The sequence below is a fragment of the Oratosquilla oratoria genome, chromosome 28 (assembly GCF_046742065.1).
Source record: "Oratosquilla oratoria isolate Oo_2021 chromosome 28, ASM4674206v1, whole genome shotgun sequence".
NCBI classification, from domain to species: Eukaryota; Metazoa; Arthropoda; class Malacostraca; order Stomatopoda; family Squillidae; genus Oratosquilla; species Oratosquilla oratoria.
Genome location: NC_134804.1, coordinates 16,648,435 through 16,670,797, shown reverse-complemented (window position 1 = coordinate 16,670,797; position 22,363 = coordinate 16,648,435). Strand labels below are relative to the sequence as shown.

The window sequence follows — 22,363 nt, the reverse complement described above, 5'->3', positions numbered from 1 at the left end:
CCCCAAGATGTAACACTTCACCCCATACTATGCAACACATAATGGAAGACTGCATTATACACAATCACGCATGCAAACAACATATTATACACTATAAAGGATTTGTGGGAAAACCTCATTCCGGCCGTGGCATTCCTTGGGGAGACAGAAGTGCTCGGACAGACAGTTTAGGGAACGAGAACAACAACAACCCTCTCCAGGAATGTCAAGTTACTGATATACAATTTTCATTATCAATCTTTTTACCTAACACCCGGTGACTTCTCTGTCTTGAGTATTGGTTCTGGTGCATTACCCATCTCTAATTCCCATGTATGGGGATTATCTGTTATATGTATCGTGCAGCATTTTCACTTCAGGGTAAAATTGTACCTCCCATAGACCTTTGGTAATGAGAGGTCAAAGATCACTAGGCATTCAGCGCGACATCGGACCCCTGTTATGCAGTCCATGACAAGAGTACTAGCATACTTTCCTTCCTGAAGTACACATCAATCTAATTAGCCAACCTACTATGCTCATCATACACTCCACTTGACACCTACCTAACCCAGGTGTCTTACCAGTTTTCATCTCTTTCAATACTCTTTGTATCTCATGTTTTCCTAAACCTCAATCACATTCTCCCTCTGCCACAATCAAACCCTCCTCTACATTCAACATATCCCAGAAATTCTCTACCCATCTTACCATTCTTGTCTTTTCATCCATTAGTATGTATCCATCAGCACTCTTTACCCTCTCTTACAGGCTTACTCTCCTTCACTTCCTTCCATAGCATCTTTTTATTCTTTTCAAGATTCTCCAACACCCACCCCAACTTACATCTGCTCTCCTCACCTTATTTTGATTCCATCCTCTTTTCTTCTGTACATCTCATTTACTTCCTTAGTTCTACTTTATATTCTTCATACATAAGTACATATACCAAAGGGAGATAGCAAAAAAAAAAAAAAAAAAAAAAAAAAAAAAAAAAGGCATAAAAACAACTCCCACCCATTTCATCCCTATCATACTTCACTCCCCTCTACCCTCCCTCTTATCTTGGCACCTCCTGGATGACAGGTCATCCCTGTATCTTGTCCACTGCCCTGGGTCAGAAGAAGTGTTACAGAACACAGCACATCCACAGCAAGGCCACTTCATTCAACCAGCGACCCCCCCTCTCCATCCCCTCATGCAGAAAAGGAGATGGGGAGAAATACCTTTGGGCTGTGTCAATTTATTTCTCACACATACTCCCTCACCCACCCATCCCCTACCCACTTCACCTCATACATCACAGCATCAAGTGGGAAAAATTGGTGGCAATATTTTCCCCCCACCACTTTTTTCTACAAACACCAACCTTCACCTCTTTATCCCACTATTCTCTGCTTCTCCTTCTGCTCCCTACCATCCTCCTCATCCCAAATATCATCCATTTATACTGGTATCTCCTTGAAACATACAACATACCCAATCTTCCTCTTCTTGTCTCATTTAAGGTACTTTTCATTCCATATTTTTTTTTTTCTTCCTTTTCATTTAACTTACATTCACCATTTCACTTTTATTCTCAATTTCCCTTCTACCTGATGATTGGGCAACCTACTGCTCTCTCCTATACATTTATGCCCAGAGCTCTTCTAACACACCCTTTAGGTAACACCACATAGTACATTAATAGTCTCTAAACTACACTCCCATGCACCACCTTGCCCCATGTATACTTATGCTTCTATCTCATCTTATACTCATGTTCATAAACATTATCTCCATTTCAACTCGTTAACACAATCAAGGATAAAGACACAATAGCCTTTATAAACTAACTTTTATTTCAATGGAAAATTTCATTTGCAGTATTAGGCACTACCAAAAATCTTTCAAGTGTTAAGGATGGTAAAAATTAATTCTGGAGAATGATTCACTTTCAGGTGACAATTGCAAACATCAAACACTAAACAGTTCAAACTGCATTTCTTATAACAAGACAAGTTGCTAACACAATTAACTATTTTTCACTCGAACACAAATTACACCTGTAAGTGAATCGGTATACTTTCCACACTATACAAATTAACACATTTCCAATACATCCCTGGTCACCAATGACAAGCAATTAGTATATGAACACTAATTCCAGGTCTTAAAAATCATTATCACTTATCCAAAAGGGAAAAAATTGTCATGCACCACTACCGCCCTTCAACTGATTGATTTCTTCTACCCCCATGCATTATATGAAATGGTGAGATATGTTGTTGTGAGCACTAGCCCTTATTCATTTGATCAATCATTCAATCTGTAACAACTATTGCATGAGACTTACAGCTCCAAGGTAACTGGCAGCTGCCACTATACTGGCCCTTAAGTCACTCATGGAGGAAATATTGTCTCGTTAAATGGGTATGGCTAAGGTGGGGCAGTGCAAGATGAGGTTTCAGTGTCTTCTGTGTGATGGTTGCATCTGGGACACTTTGTTTCTGTGGATGGGCCTATTCTGTGATGCTATTCTTTGTGATGGATGGTGAAGTGGACACAGTTGTGCTATTCAATCATAATTTTTGTTGCAATCTTATATCAAATTGTTCTGCATGGAACCAATGACAGGTACCTGCATGTGTTGGTTCTGCAATATGGACAGCAGAGCTGCCCATTTTCAAAACCTGTCAACCCCCTTACCTCCATCAGAGGCTGCAGTCCTCAGTGGCTGTCAATCTCCAGACTGGGCCCAAGATCTTTCTCCATCAGTCTGAGCTATATTTATTATTATTTTTGACACATGGAGACCTGACAACCGGTGACTGCTCACTTCTCCCTACAATTTTGAGCTGGTAACATAGAAAGAGTCCCACATTGATATAACACATATAACAGTTCAAAGTTTCTTCCCAGAGAGATGTGGGGGACATTCCGAGGACTGTTGTAGGTTTTCCACTTGGTGAAACTCAAAGCAATGATTGATTTTTGCAATGACTGATTTTTTTGTATATGAAATTCTGCTAGTAAAATGGTATCCCAAGGCTTAATTACAGGACTAGAATGACTACTATTTTAGATGAATTATTCCTTCATTCATTCATGATAATAGGGTACAAGGCTTCTAAAAACTAAAAGCAGATTTCAAAGACATCCAAAATCAACCCCTTTACCATGGTACATTTTTAAATTTTCTTTTGGACAACTATTTATTCAGTTTAGGGGTGAACCTCAGAATGAAGATAGTACAAGTCCTGGTTAACCCCTTCAATGTAGTAAATTCTTAACAGGGTTTGTTCTGTTTAATAATGAATGACTTGATTAAGTTCAGGGTGGATCTTGATATGGAGGAGTTAATGTGACAATCATTTTGATATCAAGAAGTAATGTTAATTCTTCTTTTACTAAAGTACAAAGTGATATTTTGATAACTATGGTTAATCTCTCCTTTGTTATGAAAGTTCATATTCAATTGAGTCTTGTCATCATAGAAATACATCTGAATATTATTTGCCCTTAATTTCAACTTCTTCTTTATTGATGAAGCATTTATAATATTCAAACTTCAAAATATCCACTCTACCTGTATAATTAAGACACTATAATTCATAAAAATCTAAGTACAACTATTTCTTTACTTACATAAAATGAAAAACTTTAGCACAAAATCTATGTTGTATGCTAAGTGAAATGTATGTACACAAACTTTTCTCTTTTTACACACACATACTATGGCTGGGCTATATTCATGCTTGGATATTACTCTAATCTAAATTAAGAGGGAGGGAGGGGGGTGGATGGGAATGGCACATGTGGGGATGGAATGGGTGGGATTGGATTTTATGCCTTTGTTTTTTTTTGGCTACCTTCCTTGTAATGGGGAAAAAAGCTTTTGGTATATGTATGTACGTAAATTCAATATCATTTTAATCTAAATTCAGATAATTTTTTGGTGGAAGGTATATTGAGAGTGGAGGATAGATGGAGAAAGAAGAAAAGATGAGAAGATAGGGAGGTGCTTAAAATAAACTGCTTAAATGAGAAAGAAAAGGAGGAGTACAAGAAGCTGAGAGAGGAGTGGGAGGGAGTGAGAATAGAATAGAACTAGGAGTGGAGGAGGAATGGGGATGGTTCAAGGAGGGAGTCACAAGGTGTGCAAAGATGATATGTGGAACAAAGAGGACAGGAGGAAATAGAAGGAAAGATAGTGAGTGGTGGGATGAAGAAGCAAAGAAGGTTGTAGAAGAGAAACGAGCATTCACAGATTGGTTACAAAATGGGATGAGAGGTATAAAGAAAAGAGAATAGAAGTAAAGCATAAGATATGGCAAAGAGGAGAGCAGATGCGAAATGGGGTAAGAGTATGACAGATAATTTTGCAAGTAATAAAAAGATGTTTTGGAAAAAAGATTAAGTGAGGAAAAGGAGGTGAATCAAGTAGAGAAGTGATAATAGAAGAGATGGCAATAAGAGGAAGATGGGCCGAGTATTTTAGGAAGTTCCTAAATGGGGAGAAAGATAGGGAAGGAAAGGTAGTTGCAGTGGGTAGCACTAAGAAAATTATAGTGATGAGTGAGGAAAACAGAGGAGAAATAAGGAAATATAGAGTGAAGGCAGTTATGATGAGAGCAGGTAAGGCACCTGGGTTGGATGGGTGTCATACAGAATGTCTATAAAAAAAAAAAAAAGGAGATACAGTGAAGGTGGACTGGCTAGTGAGGTTATTTAATGTTTGTTTAAGAGAGGGTAGAATGCCAGAGGACTGGAGGAGTGCCTATATAGTTCCACTTTACAAGGGAAAAGGGGACAAGTGTGAGTGTAGTAATTTCAGAGGGATCAGATTGTTAAGTGTAGTTGGGAAGGCTTATGGGAGGGTTTTGAGGGAATTTGGAGAGGAACAGAGTGAGTAATTGGTGAGGAACAGTGGATTTAGGAGAGGTAGGAGTTGCGTGGATCATATTTTTGTGGTAAGACAGATATGTGAGAAAGCTTTAGGAAAAGGTAAGGATGTTTTTTGGGCCTTTATGGGTTTGGAAAAGGTTTATGACAGAGTAGACAGGAAGACACTGGGAAGTATTAAAGATATATGGGATAGGAAGACAGCTGTTAAGAGCAGTAAAGTTTTTATGAGAGAAGTGGACTTTGTGTTAGAATCAGAAATGGAAAGGGTGAGTTGTTTGAAGTAAAGGTGGGACTTCACCGGTTATGTGTTATGTCGCCCTGGCTGTTCAATTTATATATGGATGGGGTAGTGCGAGAGGTAAAAGCAATGGTAATGGGTCGGGGATTGGAGATGGTTAAAGGAAATGGAGAAAAGTGGGAGATAAGCCAGTTGTTGTTTGCTGATGACACTGTGCTTGTGGCAGGATCAGAGGAGGGATTGAGGAAGTTAGTGAGAGTTTGGGAAGGTGTGCGAAAGAAGGAAGTTGAAGATAAATGTGGGTAAAAAGTTATGAGATGTGCAAGGGAAGAAAGTGGCAGCAGATTGGAAGTGAGTATTAAGGGAGACACTAGAAGAGGAGGATAGTTTTAGACTCTTGAGGGCGAACGTGGTGGGAAAGGGAGGAGTGGAGGTAGAATGTAGATTGAGACAAGCAAGTAAATGTCTTGGGGGATTAAAAAATGTAATGAGAGATAGCCATCTGGGAATGGATGCTAAGAGGAGACTGTATGAAGGCGTGATTCTGCCAACAGCACTGTATGAAGCAGAAACATGAAACATAAAAGAGAAAGAGAGGAGGAATTTGAATGTGTTTAGGATGTGCCCGAGAAGTGTAATAGGGGTTACTAGGTTGGATAGAGTGAGAAATGAGGTGAGGAGGAAAACAAGGGATGACCCATCATCCAAGAGGAGCCACAATAAGAGAGAGGGAGGGGGGTGAATGGGAGTGGAGTATGTGGGAATGGAATGGGTGGTGGATTTTATGCCTTTGTTTTTTAGCTACTTCCTTTGTAAGGGGGAAAAAGCCCTTGGTATATGTGAATTTAAAATAATGTGTGTTTTTGTGATTTTTTTTTCATCCAACTAGCCATAACCTGTAAAACAAAGGCAACATTGACTCACCACAACTTTCTATCAATTTTTTTCCCTTATTAGCATATGCTGCTGTCCCCAGTAAATACTGACTTGATAATTCTTAAGATTTTTGTTTTAATAGACATTAGTTGATTTGTACCATTACCTAAGTAAATTTATTAATGTCACAAAAACAATACAACAGTAGCAGAAGTTATTTGATGAGGCTGCATTTGATATCAGTAATATAAATTCCTATCCCTTGCTGTTTAGCTTTTTTTTGGTTGTTTCAATGTATTGTGCAATCACTTTTTACATGGTTTAAACTTTATTATTTACTTATTTTATGCAGTCCTCAACTGCCCAAAAGTGATGAATAGAGCAAGATGTTAATAGTATGCTCTACACCACCAAAACTTCCAGGTTTTCTATGACATGATATAAAGAAACGTATTCTTTTACCAACACATGACCATTTGTGCAATGAGAAAACTCTTTCCTTTCCTGCATAAATACTACGTCTATTCTATTAGTTCACAAAGTACTGATATAAAGAAAAATGCATTTGTTTTCTGTAGAACAATATAACATTTCCATTATATTTAACAAGAAATAATTAACAGGTGTGCATGCATGCTGTATATTCAAATTATCCATATGAAATCTGATCATAAGGAACACATATAGAGTGGAACCCCTTTATTCAAACTTAATTTGTTCCATGAAGGCATTCAAATATGGAAGTGTTCAAATACTGAGGTAAAGAAATAATGTTTATCTATCTATATACCAAGGGGTTCTTCCCTGTTCTTAGGTAGGTAGCCAAAAGAAATAATGTAAACTGTATTAATCTGTTACGATAAACCCTCCTAAAAAAATATGTACGTGTGTGTGTATATATTATATATATATATATAATGAAGATAAAAAAAAAGTAAAACATTTCAACTGAAGACACTACATATGCACATACTTACACCAACGGCTTTTCCCCCCATGAAAGCAAGGTATCAAGTCAAAAGGCATATGTAAATCTGTATAATAAATGATTATATATAACAAATTACAATTGAAAACTAACAAGAACAACTACATGGCAAAAAAATGCACATTTCCAAAATACTATTGCCATCCAACTGTTTTTCAATAATATACATTAACAAAAATTTTCCCATCACTTCAATTGTTTGTGATCTCTTAGTAACAAGAATTTTTATTCCTTTTGCTACATTAGCCCCTTTGACTCCCTCTTTATTTTTAAGGATGGGAGATATGGTAAATTATGCCATACCTTGTCGAGTGACCAGGTCCAAAATGAGTGTTCCACTTTCTCCCTTTGAACTATCTTTTTCTTTTAGCTCAACTGTTGTTCTCACTGCTTTCCTTTAAGACTTTTTTCAACTTTCTTCTTCAAGGCAATACTCATAACTTCACTAAAGAATATTAAGACATCACAGAATAATGAATAAAAAAAGTCTCATGGAGCTTAAGCACAGGATGTTTACTGATCATGAGCAGATACCAAACTGACTATATGAATATATTGCATTTGTAATATATGACTGACTGTTTCGTCTACTAGAACAATGTTCAAGTACAGGAACACTTTCAAGTTGTTGAATACTTGATGGTACAAATAAAGGGTTGTGAGAACACAGAAGTTCCATTGTAATTTAATTCCATGCAACAAATATAACCACATTATTTCTATCAGTAGCTGACCAGAACTTTTTATCTCCACTAAATTATAAACACAAACTAGATTTTCACATCATACAGTTGTAACTATGAATGAAAAAATTAATACATTCATAAAACTCATAATTCATCCTTGCGTTCTATCTTAATTAACTCTACTTCAAAGACCAAAGTGGCATGTGCCGGAATCTTTGGAGGAGCACCTGAAGCCCCATAACCAAGATCTGAAGGAATCACAAGTTTTCTCTTCTCTCCTTCACACATTCTGCAAGACAAAAGGAAGTCTGAATTTTGGGGAAAAGGAAAGACAACCTTCAAACAGTACATGCATACATATACCAAAGGCTCTTTCCCCCTTACAAGGGAGATAGCCAAAAAACAATGGCATAAAATCCACTCCCACCCATTCCATCCCTAACATACTCCATTCCCCTCCACCCTCCTCCCTCCCTCTTATCTTGGCACCTCCTAGATGATGGGTCATCCCTGCATCTTGTCCACTGCCCTGGGTCAGAAGTTGTGTCACAAGACACAGCACATCCACAGCAAGGCCACTTCATTAAACCAGCGACCACCTCTCCATCTCCTCATGCAGAAAAGGAAACGGGGAGAAATCCCTTTGGGCTGTGTCAATTTATTTCTCACACATACTACCTCACTTAAGCTCTAATCACACCTTTTTTATAATTATCGCTGCACTTGCTGTTACTATTCATGTCTATGTCAGGAAAGCAATCATCATCATATCTTGTCGCACCAGAACCGTGTCCATATAAGGGCAGTTTCATTTGCTTCCCTAAGGTCTTGGTCGGAGCAATGGGGACTCAATGGACATTCCCGGAGGACGTGGACCATCGTCTGTACTTCGCCACAGGGACATTGGGGGCTATTGGTGTATCCCCACTTGTGTTTGTTTTCTTTCGTTTTGCCCACCTTGGCTCTTCCTCTGTTTAAGGTAACCCAGTCTTTCCTGGTTAGGTTTGCTCCTGGGGGCAAGGTCTCGTTTGGGCATGGTATGGCCTCGTTATGGCCCAGATTGTCATATTCATGCCAACATTTTAGTCTATGGGCCACAGCTTGGGTTGGATCCAGTCCCTCCACCGTCATGAAGCTTTGGCGAGACTTCAGTCTCTGTCCAACCTGAAGGTGACCGTATAGTGGATGCCTGGGATCATTTTGTTGTTTATATTTTTCTATCTTGGTAATTATTTCGCGCCGAATGTAGGGAGGTGGAATCCCTGCCAGTCTGTAGATAGTATGTAATGGCATTGGTTTTAGGGTACCTGTAATTATTCGACACGACCTGTTCAGTTCTGGATCTATTTTGTGTGCATGGCATGACCTGGCCCATACTGGTGCGCAATATTCTGCAGTGGAGTAACACAGTGCCAAAGCTGTTTGTCGCAGGGTGTTTGGATCTGTTCCCCAGCTGGTGGTGGCAAGTTTGCTGAGGAGGTTGTTTCTGGTTGAGATTTTTCCAATCAACTTGTTGATATGCTCTTTGTAAGAGAGAGTCCTGTCGAGAGTAACACCTAAATAGACAGGGTGTGGGTGGTGTGCCAGATCAGTGTTGTTCCATCTGATTCGTAGCTCTCTCTTGGCTTGGTGATTTTTAAGGTGGAATGCACACACCTGTGTTTTGTTTGCGTTCGCATTGAGATGCCACTTTTTGTAGTACGTGGAGAGTGTGGTTAGGGCCTCTGATAGTCGGTCTTCGATGGTGTTGAAGGAATCAGACTGAGTGGCAATGCACAGATCATCTGCATAGATGTACCTATGGGTATTCTGATACTGTGGCTGGTCATTGGTATAAATGTTGAACAGTGTTGGAGCCAACACAGATCCTTGTGGGAGTCCGTTCTTCTGGAAACGGTACCTGCTTTTCTTGCCATCCATTTCCACATAGAAACGGCAGTTTGTTAGAAGAGACTGGATGATGTGAACCAAGGTGTGATTATGTAGTGTTTTGGCGACTTTCAAGAGGAGTGCCCTATGATTGACTGTATCGTAGGCGGCTGTAAGATCTACAAAGACAGCGCCAGTGATTTTCTTTTTCTCGAATCCATCTTCAATATATTGCGTTAGGTTCAATACCTGACTGCAGCATGAGCGGCCTGGTCTAAAGCCTGCTTGATCAGCTGAAAGTTGTTCATCAACTGTTCCCTCAATGCGTGCAAGGATCATTCTTTCATACAGCTTGTATAAGGTACACAAGAGGGATATTGGTCTATAGCTTTTGGGAGATGATGGATCTTTCCCTGGTTTGAGAAGGGCCACTACTCTGGCTTTTCTCCATATCTTAGGAATTTGGTAGGACATGGCGCAGTTGTTAAATAAGGTCAGTAGCCATGTCTTGGCAATAAAAGTTTGTTCTTCGTGGGAAACACTACATGCTGAACTCCAACATTTACGGCAAATGCTTGCTAATAACCGCTATGCCAACTGTGACTTTGATGACATAATCAACAAGTTGATGAGTGAACTTAGGCCCAGTACATGTTCCAAATAAGCCTAATTTTATTAATATTTTCTACTGTAACACCTTTATTCTTATATATATATATAAAAACATGAAAAAGCAATCAAGGATATTAAGAAAAGTTGTCACCCCACCAGTGAGAACTGTGAAATCCGGGTTCTTATTTATTACAGAAACCCCAGAACCAGCTCAATGGTTATGAAAAACAATGGTAATGGTTGAACTGACACTACATCCAAAACCAACATGGTGTATCTGTTTCAATGTTCTGCCGAGGGCTGCGCACCTTGCGATTATACATACATTGGACATACCAGATGTAGTCTAGACAGAAGACTATCTTTACACCAGCAGGATGAAGCTATTAAAGATCTTTATGCAAAACATCATAACCAGACCCAAAGATAACGTACCTACAATTAACATCCAATCCAATATGACCTTCAGTATTTCCCTCTATAACGACATGCTCTTGAGACGACATTATACTGAGGTCCCTCCTCCTCCTCCCCTTCCCTCCTCCCACCCCCCATTGTGACCATTAGGCAGACCAAATGGTCAGGTACACGGGATCGGTTCGAGTATAAGTTCCTTTGCTTTCACCTACCAATTGTACCTCTCTCATAGATGTAAGTGACACCACTCATGTATATATCTTACTAATCTATACATTTATTATACCTTTTCATTTTGCTATTTACATGTTTATTTTCTTGTCAAAATTGTACCAACAATGTTGTTTTTGTTCAACATTACAGAATTTTGTCAATCCTGAAGATTTCTCTTTGAAGATGAAAATTTGATTATTTAATAAATGGAGTACTATGGAAATCTTGTTCGTATTCACTTCCCAGCATGAAAAATCATGATCAGAAAAATTGAAAATATTAAGAAGTTGAATCATTGTCAAAATGCTGTTGTGTTTGACTCTATTTGCATTAAAGAAAATCTGCTTCCTTCCTTTACGATATAATATATATATATATATTTGCCTCCTTTACCTTTTGCTTTACTTGTCTTTTCTTTTCTTTGTACCTCTCATATGACTCCCTCGTCCTATTTTGTAACCAATCTGTGAAAGCTCGCTTCTTCTCTTCTACAACTTTCTTTGTTTCCTCATCCCACCATTCACTACCCTTTCTTCTATTTCCCCCTGTCCTTCTTGTTCCACACACCATCCTTGCACACTTTATGACTCCCTCCTTGAACCATTCCCATTCCTCCTCCACACCCAGCTCCACTCTATCCTTTACTCCCTCCCACTCCTCCTTCAGCTTCTTTTCGTACTCCTTCTCCTTTCCCTTTTCATTCAAAGAGTTCACTCTAAGAACCTCCCTACTTTTTGTCCCTTTCCTCTTTCAAATCTATCCTCCACTTTCAACTTACCTTCCACCAAAAAATGATCTGATATTCCTCCACCCTCTCCCCTTAGCACATGTACATCCTTAACTCTTCCTATCATAATCCTATTTACCACTACATAATCCATTAGCGCTCTATCTACCACCCTTCCCTCCACCACCCTCTCCCATGTGTACTTATGTTTGACTTTCTTACGAAACAGTGTATTTGCTATCATCAACTCTCTAGACACATTTCCACCATCAACTCTCCACTACGATTCTTTCCTGGAACTCCACATTTCCCAACCACTCCATCCGAAAACTCCCAGACCCTCTTATGCCTTCTCTTTTTTGTTTAGGAATGTCCCCTGTGGGGCTACAAGGAGAAGGATGCCTAGTCCCAATCCCAAGCAAAAAGGTAAAGAAGGCAAAGAGGAGAGCAGATGTGAAATGGGGTAAGAGTATGACAGAAAATTTTGAAAGTAATAAAAAGATATTTTGGAAAGAAATTAAGAGAGGAAGAAGAGGCGAATCAAGTAGAGAAGAAAAGGTAAAAGGTGCAGATGGAGAGATGATAATGGAAGAGAAGGCAGTAAGGGGAAGATGGGCTGAATATTTTAGGAAGTTGCTAAATGTGAAGGAGGATAGGGAGGGAAAGATAGCTGCAGTGGGAAATGCGAAGAAAATGAGAGTAAAGAGTGAGGAGAAATAAGGAAGGATGAGGTGAAGGCAGTTGTTAAGATGATGAAAGCAGGTAAGGCACCTGGTCTGGATGGATGCCATGCAGAATGTCTGAAAAAGGGAGGTACAGTGATGGTGGACTGGCTGGTGAGGTTATTTAATGTTTGCTGGAGAGAGGGTAGAGTGCTGGAGGACTGGAGGAGTGCCTGTATAGTTCCTCTTTACAAGGGAAAAGGGGACAAGTGTGAATGTAGTAGTTTCAGAGGGATTAGCTTGTTAAGTGTAGTTGGGAAGGCTTATGGGAGGATCTTGATTGAGAGGATTAGGAGAGGAACAGAAGGAGTAATTGGTGAGGAACAGTGTGGATTTAGGGCAGGTAGAGGTTGTGTAGATCAGATCTTTGTGGTAAGACAGATATGTGAGAAAGCTATAGGAAAGGGGAAGGATGTTTTTTGGGCTTTTATGGATCTGGAAAAGGCTTATGATAGGGTAGACAGAAAGGCACTGTGGGAGGTGTTGCAGATATACGGGATAGGAGGAAAGCTTCTGGGAGCTGTCAAGAGTTTTTATGAGAGTAGTAGAGCTTGTGTCAGGATTGGAAATGGAGAGAGTGAGTGGTTCGAGGTAAAGGTGGGACTTCGTCAAGGATGCGTTTTGTCGCCCTGGCTGTTCAACTTATACATGGATGGGGTGGTGCGAGAGGTAAATGCAAGGGTAGTGGGTCAGGGATTGGAGATGGTTAAAGAAAATGGAGAAAAGTGGGAGGTGAGCCAGCTGTTGTTTGTGGACGACACTGCGCTTGTGGCAGGATCGGAGGAGGGATTGAGGAAGTTGGTGGCAGAGTTTGGGAGAGTATGTGATAGAAGAAAGCTAAAGATAAATGTGGGTAAAAGTAAGGTGATGAGATGTACAAGGGGTGAAAGTGGCAGTAGACTGGAAGTGAGCATTAAGGGAGAGCGACTGGAGGAAGTGGATAGTTTTAGATACTTGGGTGCAAATGTGGCAGGAAAAGGTGGAGTGAAGGTGGAGGTAGAATGTAGATTGAGAGAAGCGAGTAAATGCCTTGGTGGATTAAAGAGTGTAATGAGGAATAGACATTTGGGAATGGATGCTATGAGGAGACTGTATGAAGGAGTGATTGTGCCAACAGCACTGTATGGGGCAGAGACATGGAACATAAGAGAAGAAGAGAGAAGGAGTTTGAATGTGTTTGAGATGAGGTGTCTGAGAAGTATGATGGGGGTTACTAGGCTAGATAGAGTGAGAAATGAGGAGGTGAGGAAGAGAACAGGGGTGGAAAAGGAGCTGGGAGATAGGGTTGATGAAAGAATATTAGGATGGTTTGGACACATGGAAAGAATGAGTGAAGAAAGACTGGTAAAAGAGGTATAGAAAGCAGATATGGAGGGAGTGAACATGAAGGGACGTCCTAGGATGAGGTGGATGGATGGGGTGAAGGGGGCTTTGGGGAAGAGGGGAATGTCTGTTGAGGAAGGACGGAAGAGGACAGAAGAATGGTTGTATATGGATGATGTTGTGATTGCATGAGGTGGAATGGGGGGTGAGGTAGTATGTGTGAGCAAAATTTGACGCAGCCCGAAGGGATTTCTCCCTGTCCTCTCCTTTTATGCAATGGGGGGACGGAGAGGGGGGGTCGCCGATTTAATGAAGCGGCCTTGCTGTGGATGTGCTGTGTCTTGTGACACTGCTTCTGACCCAGGGCAGTGGACAAGGTGCAGGGATGACCCGTCATCCAGGAGGTGCTCAGATAAGAGGGAGGGTGGAGGGGTGTGGAGTGTATTCAGGGATGGAATGGGTGGAAATGATTTTATGCCTTTCCCTTTTTGGCTACCTCCCTTGTAAGGGGGAAAAAGCCTTGGTATATGTATGTATGTATGTATGTATGTATGTATGTATATATATATATATATATATATATATATATATATATATATATATATATATATATATATATACACACACACACACAGTGCTGGATACCTGGAATAACTTAGATAAAGAAACAGTATGTGCAAATACTATTCAAGATTTTAAGAAAAAACTTGATGCTGAAAGATACCAAGATGGGTCACCACGAGCATAGCTCCCTTCCTGTATAATACAACTAGGTAAATACACCATATATCTATAAATCTTACCCAATCAGTCCTTGGTCCCATCCCTTAATCACTTGCCCTGAGCCCAAAGTGAAGGTTAAGGGCTGGCCTCTTGGATAACTGCTATCAAATTCTGTGCCATCTTCCAGTTTACCCTGAAAACATTGATAAATTTTATTATGGATCCCCTTGTGATGGGGGGAGGGGGGAGATGGAAGAATGCCACCAGCATTACCATACGTGTTGTGAATAGCAACTAAACAGGAGAGTATTTTACATACCTGTATATCTTACAAACACATACCAATAGGCTTCCCCCTTAAAGGGGACATAGTAAGGTAGTAAGGAAACTAGAGATCCCCCATCTTGTACTTTATATATATATGTATATGTATATATATATATTGCATATTACTAACATAAACATATATCAAAAGGCCTTTGTTCTTTTTTATGGGAAGAGGGGGGGGGGGAGTTCAGTGATAGCATACACCCACCCAAAACTCATCCCACACTCATCTATAAGACCTATTTGTTGTCCCTACCCTAGTGGATGAAAGTCATCCCTGTACCCCACCACACTGCTCAGGTCAAGGGCATTGTAGCAAGACAGCACTTCCACAGCAGGGTCTAACAGCTAATGCTGGGTGACCCCCACCACTTCATTATATGGTAACCCCTCCCCTTTCATCCACTCAAGAAATATAAGAAGCACACAAGAACATTCGTTTATCCATTTACAAACATTCTCCATTCACTCCTATCTTCTGCACTCTCTCTTCTTTGTACAACAGATATTTCTCTAGCATCCAATAACCCTTCACCCTGTCCATCCCCCTCATTCTTGGTTTTCCCTTCAAGTTTCCTCCATTTGCCTATGGTTTCCATGCTCTTTTTCTGATAGTTTTTCTTTATTCATTCTTTCCATATGTCCAAACCATCTCAACATTCTTTTATTAAAGGTATATGGAAGGATTATGATGGGAGCACAGGGAATAATTGGGTAAGAGAAGTGTGGGTTTAGGAAAGGAAGAGAAAGCATAGATCAAGTTTTTGAGTAAATGACAGGGCTGACACAGGGTACTGTGGAATGTGTTGTGCATGGAAGAGATGTACAGTAAGACCTCTCATTAATGGACGTTAATTAGCTGTGTTTGCAGTGTTTTCGGTGCTGTTGTTTAGTGTGTGCAATCACTATGCCACCCAAAAACCACTCCAAATCAACGGATTATTCACGTCAACGGACACCGTTACCCCCCTTTTAGTCCGTTAATGAGAGGTAGTACTGTACCTTGCTGCATTACTTCTGATCAAAGCAATGTGATGAGGTACCGAGATGAGAGGAATGGCTGAATGGGTTTTACTTGTTATGAGGAAGTGTGCAATGACTCATTCATTTCCCCAGTAAGAGGCCTTCATTTTTATACATACTAGTAAAGTTAATTAACATGTTTACATGTTTTGTATTTGTTAAGGAAGGAAAGGAGAAGACACAAGATAGGGGTGAGTGGAGAATGGTTGTGTTTGGATGATGCTGTGATGCATGGAATGGGGTGGGTGGGAGATGGGGGGGTGAGGGAGTATGTGTGAAGGATATTTTGATGCAGCCTGAAGGTATTTCTCCCCATCTTCTCTTTTTCTGCATGAGGGGATGGAGAGGGGGGTCGCTGATGAAATGAAGCAGCCTTCCTGTGGATGTGCTGTATCTTGCTACATTGCTTCTGACCCAGGGCAGTGGGTAAGATGCAGGGATAATCCATCACCCAGGAGGAGCCAAGATAAGACAGAGGGAGCGGGGATAGAATGGGTGGGAGTGGATTTTATGCCTTTGTTTTTTTTTTTGCTACCTTCCTTGTAAGGATGAAAAAGCCATTGGTATATGTATGTATATACATAGATGTAAACATAAACACAAGAATATTAACATTTTCTTACAGTGTAATGCATGTGAAGGAGGTCTCCTCTTCGACTTTTAAGAGTGCAATTGTCAACCCTTTTCTTGACTCCAATCTGTAGTTTCTTGGCTTTATCCTTTTTCTTCTCCTCTTCACCACTGCTTATGGCTCCAAAAGCCATCAACACAACTACAACTGCTAGCCAAGCACGCATGGTGCCGGTCTGGAATAAAAGAAATTCTATAATATAAATTCAGATCACCATAAGGAAGGTCTTAGGCTGCGTTTCCACCGAGCGAGTCTCGTCAGATTCTCATCTACCGTTGTGAGTTCGTTTGGGTAGAAACGACTTCGGTTACAATCTTTCGTTTTTTCAATCTTCAAATATCCAATTGGCTTTGCGTCACGTATTGAGAAACCAAATGGCGAAATGAAAAGAGCTAAACCTTAACAAATGTTAGACAGATTGTTGAAATGTTCTTAGAGAAGTCTAGAATGTTGCAAACAAAGTCTTCTTCCAGCTATTCAAATTCACAGTATTTGACAAGAACCGGCCCTGACTCACTTGGTAGAAACGCAGCCTTATTTGACAAAAGTACAACAGATAACAGAGGAGGAACATCAACCACTTGCATGAAAGATCAGATACTGATTAATCTACTAGCCACCTTGAGGTCCTATCAAATACTTGAAGCTTCAAGGAACTAGATAACAGTCACTGGTTTGTCCCAGAGATCTCTGTGAAGAAATATTATACTGTTGTCTGTCTCACAAGTATAAATGACAATGGAGGAAATGCTATACATATTCAGAATGATGCAAGTACAGTGAGTCCTCCTTATATGGTAATTCTTTATCCAGTAAATTCACAGATACAGTATTTGGTAATTACTACCTTCGATTCTATTTACAGTAAGAAAAATTCACAGATATGGTATCCGCTCGTGTTATGGAGATAAAATTAGATATTTTTAAGAGGAAAGAGCAGGGAGAAGGTACGTCTGCCATAAGTCGAAACCTGGGTTCAGTATACGGTAATTTCAATTTGCGGTAAAGTTTTCAGGAACGCATATGTACAATATAACAAGGACTCACTGTATTTGGGCCATATCATGAACTTTATTTTACAACATAGAGACTGATTATTTCTATAGTTACTTCATTCTGCTGAAGTAAACCACACATCCTTTCATAGAACCAGTGACAGGCACCTAAATATGGTGGTCCTGCAAAATGGACAGCAGGTTCCATCAGGGGAGCAACACCCCCTTGAGGCAGAAGCACTTCAAGGTAAAGTCAAGGTAGAAATCATCTCCATGCAGCCCATTTGCAAAACCCATCAACCTAAGATCCCACTCTATCAACTGATACTCTATTTGTTCTACATTTTCAAATATGTAGAGCTAACAACTGACAACTACTCCCCTTCTACTACTATAGGAGCATTCTTTGCGAGATCGACAAAATATTAAATTAACACTCCCTCATCTCTCCAATTTTGCTGAAATTGCATTTATAGGTAGTTTTAGGGCCCTAAACATATTTCTGAAATTTAAAGATTAGTCCGAACAACTGTTCAGGAGATATGAATTCAGATATTTTGAGATCATATGAGAGGTCACTAAAATTTGGCAACCAATAACTAGGGTGATAAGTCATAGTTATATAAGTTATATATATATATACACACACACACATATTTAGTATCAGAAAAAGACAAAGAATCGAAATATCAGAGTTTTAGAACTCTAGGTTGAAAAATAAAACAAATCCCACTTTGGCAAAATTGAAAAAAATGAGAAAAATTAAAGCATAAGCTTTGGCTATTAGAATCAGTAAAAAAAAAGAAAAAAAAAAGTTTGTTTATGCTATTTTTTTCATATAATTAACACATAAAACCACATCTCTCAGCCGTTATACACAGCCATATAAAGGTTGTTTATCTTGGTAATTTTCATGTAATTAACATATAACTGAACACCATGTATTTACAAATTGTCAATTCATAAGAGTGCCAAATGATCTGGCAATTTTTGCAACATGTTGTTACTTGAACAGAATCACCACAGATAGTCGTAGTTTAGATCTATAAGTTAGTACAGGTTTAGCCAGAAGTATGTGTGGTTGGCTGTTATGATTTTCTAATGAGCCTCATAGAATATCAAGAATTAAAATACAGTCTATAACTGTATTCTAAAACATGTCATCTTATTGTATACTTTTTATTTACAGATAGAAATTACTCATAGCGATATCTGCTTCTTGGCTATTAGGCCTTTTCAGCAAAATACAATGGTTCGGCACTTGAAATACTGCCAAGACCCTACTAAAAAAACATACAAAGCACATAACAATCAATCTTAGAAAAGTAACTGATGTGCTTATTGAAAAGTATGATGGTAGACTGAAAAAAGACTCATTGTTGTCTGGGAACTGTTGGACACTAATAATGAATAACCCCACAATACTTAGAACTATTGAGAACAATGAGACTGAGCAACATTTATTTGAATCATCTTCAAGCAGTGATTTGAGTGACATAATATCTTCAAATCAAGATCTGTACAGTGAATACTTGGTTGAAGAAAATCCTTCAACTTCAATTGAACTGGTTCTAGCACTTCTGGACCAAACACCAGTCAAAAAAGGGAGTTATAAGATAATTATTTAGGTTTGTTTGATCTATATGGTATATAATTTTTCTTTATATAAGCATAATTTTAAATCACTTCACATTCTTAATCACTATTTTCTATTTCAATACCATTTTTGTTTAGTAATTTTTTGCATAGCAATGTATGCATTTAATTATCTAGCATTTCTAAAAATAAATGGATAACTTAGAGAGAGAGAGAGAGATATAAGTATTCCTTATGAGGAATCCATTTATTTTTAGAAATGCTAAACAATTAAATCATATATTGGAATGACAACTATGACATTATTTTTTATCAAATTTTACTCTGTATAATATAAATTTATGAATTTTCTATTTCTTTTCAGATGGGCTGTTGTTGAGCCAGAAGAAGCACAAAGCTTGTGGTAAGCTATCAGATGTAAAAAAAAATGCCTGAAGGAGAACCTAAAGGTCAGTTATGGTATTCATATTACCGAATAGCAACATGCAACCCTGAGGTGCTAACACTCAGTCTTCAGGCAGGACCCAAGATCTTTATAAAAACTGACTGTACTCCCTCCACCTTTTCACCTAAAAGGACCTGAAACCAATGACTTCCCCTCCTATTACTATAAGCTAATGACATAGAAACAATCCTATACAAAACACAGACAATCCTACTATGGGAAGACCTGAGGGCCATTGCCAGCCAATTTTATCTTTGGAGATAGGCCTCTGAATTTCATGACGTCTTCAACATTTTGCATGTTATGATTAGCTTATGACTAGATGGACTAAGGCTGGAGGACTGCACCTACTTTGACTTCAATATGGTCTTTATAATAGGAAATGTAAGACGACAGCAGAGACCAACAACAGATGCATGTGATGGCCCTGCTGCTTGGATATTTTTTCCAAATACTGTAAATAAATTTACTAGAGAAATATGACTAATTAATCATTACCTCCAGTTCCTCTGACCAGAAACTTGCACCCCCATACTGTACGTACCCCCACAAAAAAAAAAAAAAAATAACCTTTAAATTATTGTTGCATATGAAAGACAACTTTATTAGAAACAAAATGCTTTTTAAATTTTTGAAATAGCTTGAAAAATAAGGGAGATACGATTTTTTGAATTATTTTTTTAGCCCGCATTTTTGGCTAGACTTTACCATAACAAAGTGTTAGAATTAAGGGTGGTAATTTGTAAAGATTTTGGTAAAGAAAACATTAACTCTAAACCACTGGTCCAATTTTATTAAAATTCGGAACACTTGGGTTTTATGGATCAACAAATCACATGAGCATGTCAAAAACAATGTGAGACATCTCCATCATACCATATTTGCCTTTTCATGGCAACCATGAAGCTCTCAATAGTGGGTCTCGCTAAACGCCGACCGAAGTCGACCAACGCTGACCAAAGCCGACCAAAACCACACAATGACGGTTTTTGCTCAAATGCATAATTTATATATAAAAAATAGCATATGGTTGCATTATTTGACCTATTTTCTTTAAAATGTGTGATTTCCATGTAAAATGATCAAAGAGAAGTTACGCTTTTATCCTCTGTAAAATTACCAACCGGCAACCAACACCGACCAAACCCAAACAATGACGGCTTTTGCATGACAAAAACGTAACTTCTCTTTGATGATTTTACATGGAAATCACATTGTAAAGAAAATAGGTCAGATAATGCAACCATATGCTAATTTTTATTTAAAATTATACATTTGAGCAAAAGCCATCATTGTTTGGGTTTGGTCGGCGTTGGTTGCCGGTTGGTAATTTTGCAGAGGATAAAAACGTAACTTCTCTTTGATCATTTTACATGGAAATCACACATTTTAAAGAAAATAGGTCAAATAATGCAACCATATGCTATTTTTTATATATAAATTATGCATTTGAGCAAAAACCGTAATTGTGTGGTTTTGGTCGGCGTTGGTCGACTGGACGAACCAGACGCTTCAGATTCATGGGTGATATGCCTACATATAATGCCGCTAAGCTCAAACATCAAGTGATCAACGATCTTAAGCTTCTCATTTCCGGGAAAAAAAAGGTTGATAAACTTGTTTATGTAACTTAAAATTATGTTTATTGATGCCTTACCTTAATATTTTTACTCGGAAAACTATGTTGCCGAGTTTGATAACCAAATTTCTGTTGAAATCGCTGAAAAAATTGTTTCTATTTCAAGAATTGGGCATACACTTGCAAAACAACAAGGTAATTTGAATATTTTGCGCATGCGCTGAACGCGGGAAGCATTCAAATTAAACTAAACAGAAGCTAGTGGTCCGCAACAAATGGCGACGTAAACATTACATGGTCGACAGTGGCGCCGCGCGTGGATTCGGGGGTACCTACGTACTGGAAATGACATTCAGTCCCCATAGAGTATTGACAGTACAAATTTTATACAGTATGTTCAGGATTTCAGTATCACCCCAACAAACAAGTCACATAACATTCTTTTATGACTAGACTAGTCTCTACTCAATATAACCATTAAAAAAAATAAGGCATGCTTAGAGTAAAGTGGTCCCATCTGGTAACACAAATTGCTCTCTCCAGGGCCAAACACAACAAAACAAATTACTAACAGTCTATCTTATCACTGAAAGCACAAATTACCTTAGTTTGCATACATAATGATAATAAGGGATTGCTTGTAATAGAGTTACCACTATACTCCAAGAAGACAAAAATTAAGGCCTGACTTGAATACAATTATTTAATGCAAGCTAAAACCGTGTTTTCCAATCTAAGTCAAAATAGCTTAATAGGTTTTCTATAATTTCATATTCCAATTACTAGAGATTACAAAGTGTGAAACAAGGTAACAATGGTTATAGCTTGGGTTGACATCAAATTCAAATCTAAGCATACTATGTAAAATTAGTTACCCAACTTTCTTTTTATCACCCATCTGCCCATATCATGCAAACTTGAGCTTCTCGGCAGTTTTCGCATACAAAATGTACCACAATTAAAGTATATCTTAGAATGCAATAAAACACTGAATATCACATCAGTTTCTCATTACGAACGTGATAATAGTCCAGTCTATACACAAGAAACAAACAATTTGATACCAAATCTTTACCTACTGCATGCAATATACCACAGTTCAGATGACGTGATGTAAACAAACGGGTTGAATTGTCAAGCTGCGATTGGCTCAAATGTTTCATTCATTTCAGAGTGAAAATTACAATACAGTATAATACAATTTGTTATGAAATAATATAATATGATGTAATATAATATGACATGATATTACAATATAATATGGTATGATATGATATAATATATAATGTTACAAAATAATATAATGATATGATATATTATAACATAATATATTATGAGATAATATAATATATGTTATAATATAATATGATATAATATAATATAATATAATGTTATAAAATTATATAATATAATATAATATATTATGAAATAATATATAACATAATATAATATATAAGAAAGCTGTCTGTCTGAAGCCTTTCTAAATTGCTCAGTACTGATGAATAAT

At 38.4% G+C, this 22,363-nt stretch overlaps 1 protein-coding gene across 2 annotated transcripts; it reads right to left on the bottom strand.

The window, feature by feature from the left end:
* Window positions 1-1,801: 1,801 nt before the first annotated feature.
* Window positions 1,802-22,035, bottom strand: LOC143040249 (peptidyl-prolyl cis-trans isomerase FKBP2-like). Of its 2 annotated transcripts, none has more exons than XM_076211004.1 (4): window positions 21,932-22,035; window positions 16,234-16,416; window positions 14,341-14,453; window positions 1,802-7,943 (listed from the first exon to the last, which is right to left on the bottom strand). In XM_076211004.1, exons 2-4 carry the CDS (start codon window positions 16,405-16,407, stop codon window positions 7,799-7,801), a joined length of 432 nt encoding a protein of 143 aa, XP_076067119.1. In that variant the 5' UTR covers window positions 16,408-16,416; window positions 21,932-22,035; the 3' UTR covers window positions 1,802-7,798. The 2 variants fall into 2 exon arrangements, with proteins under 2 accessions (XP_076067119.1, XP_076067120.1); XM_076211005.1 differs by having other exon boundaries at window positions 21,936-22,011.
* Window positions 22,036-22,363: the final 328 nt, after the last annotated feature.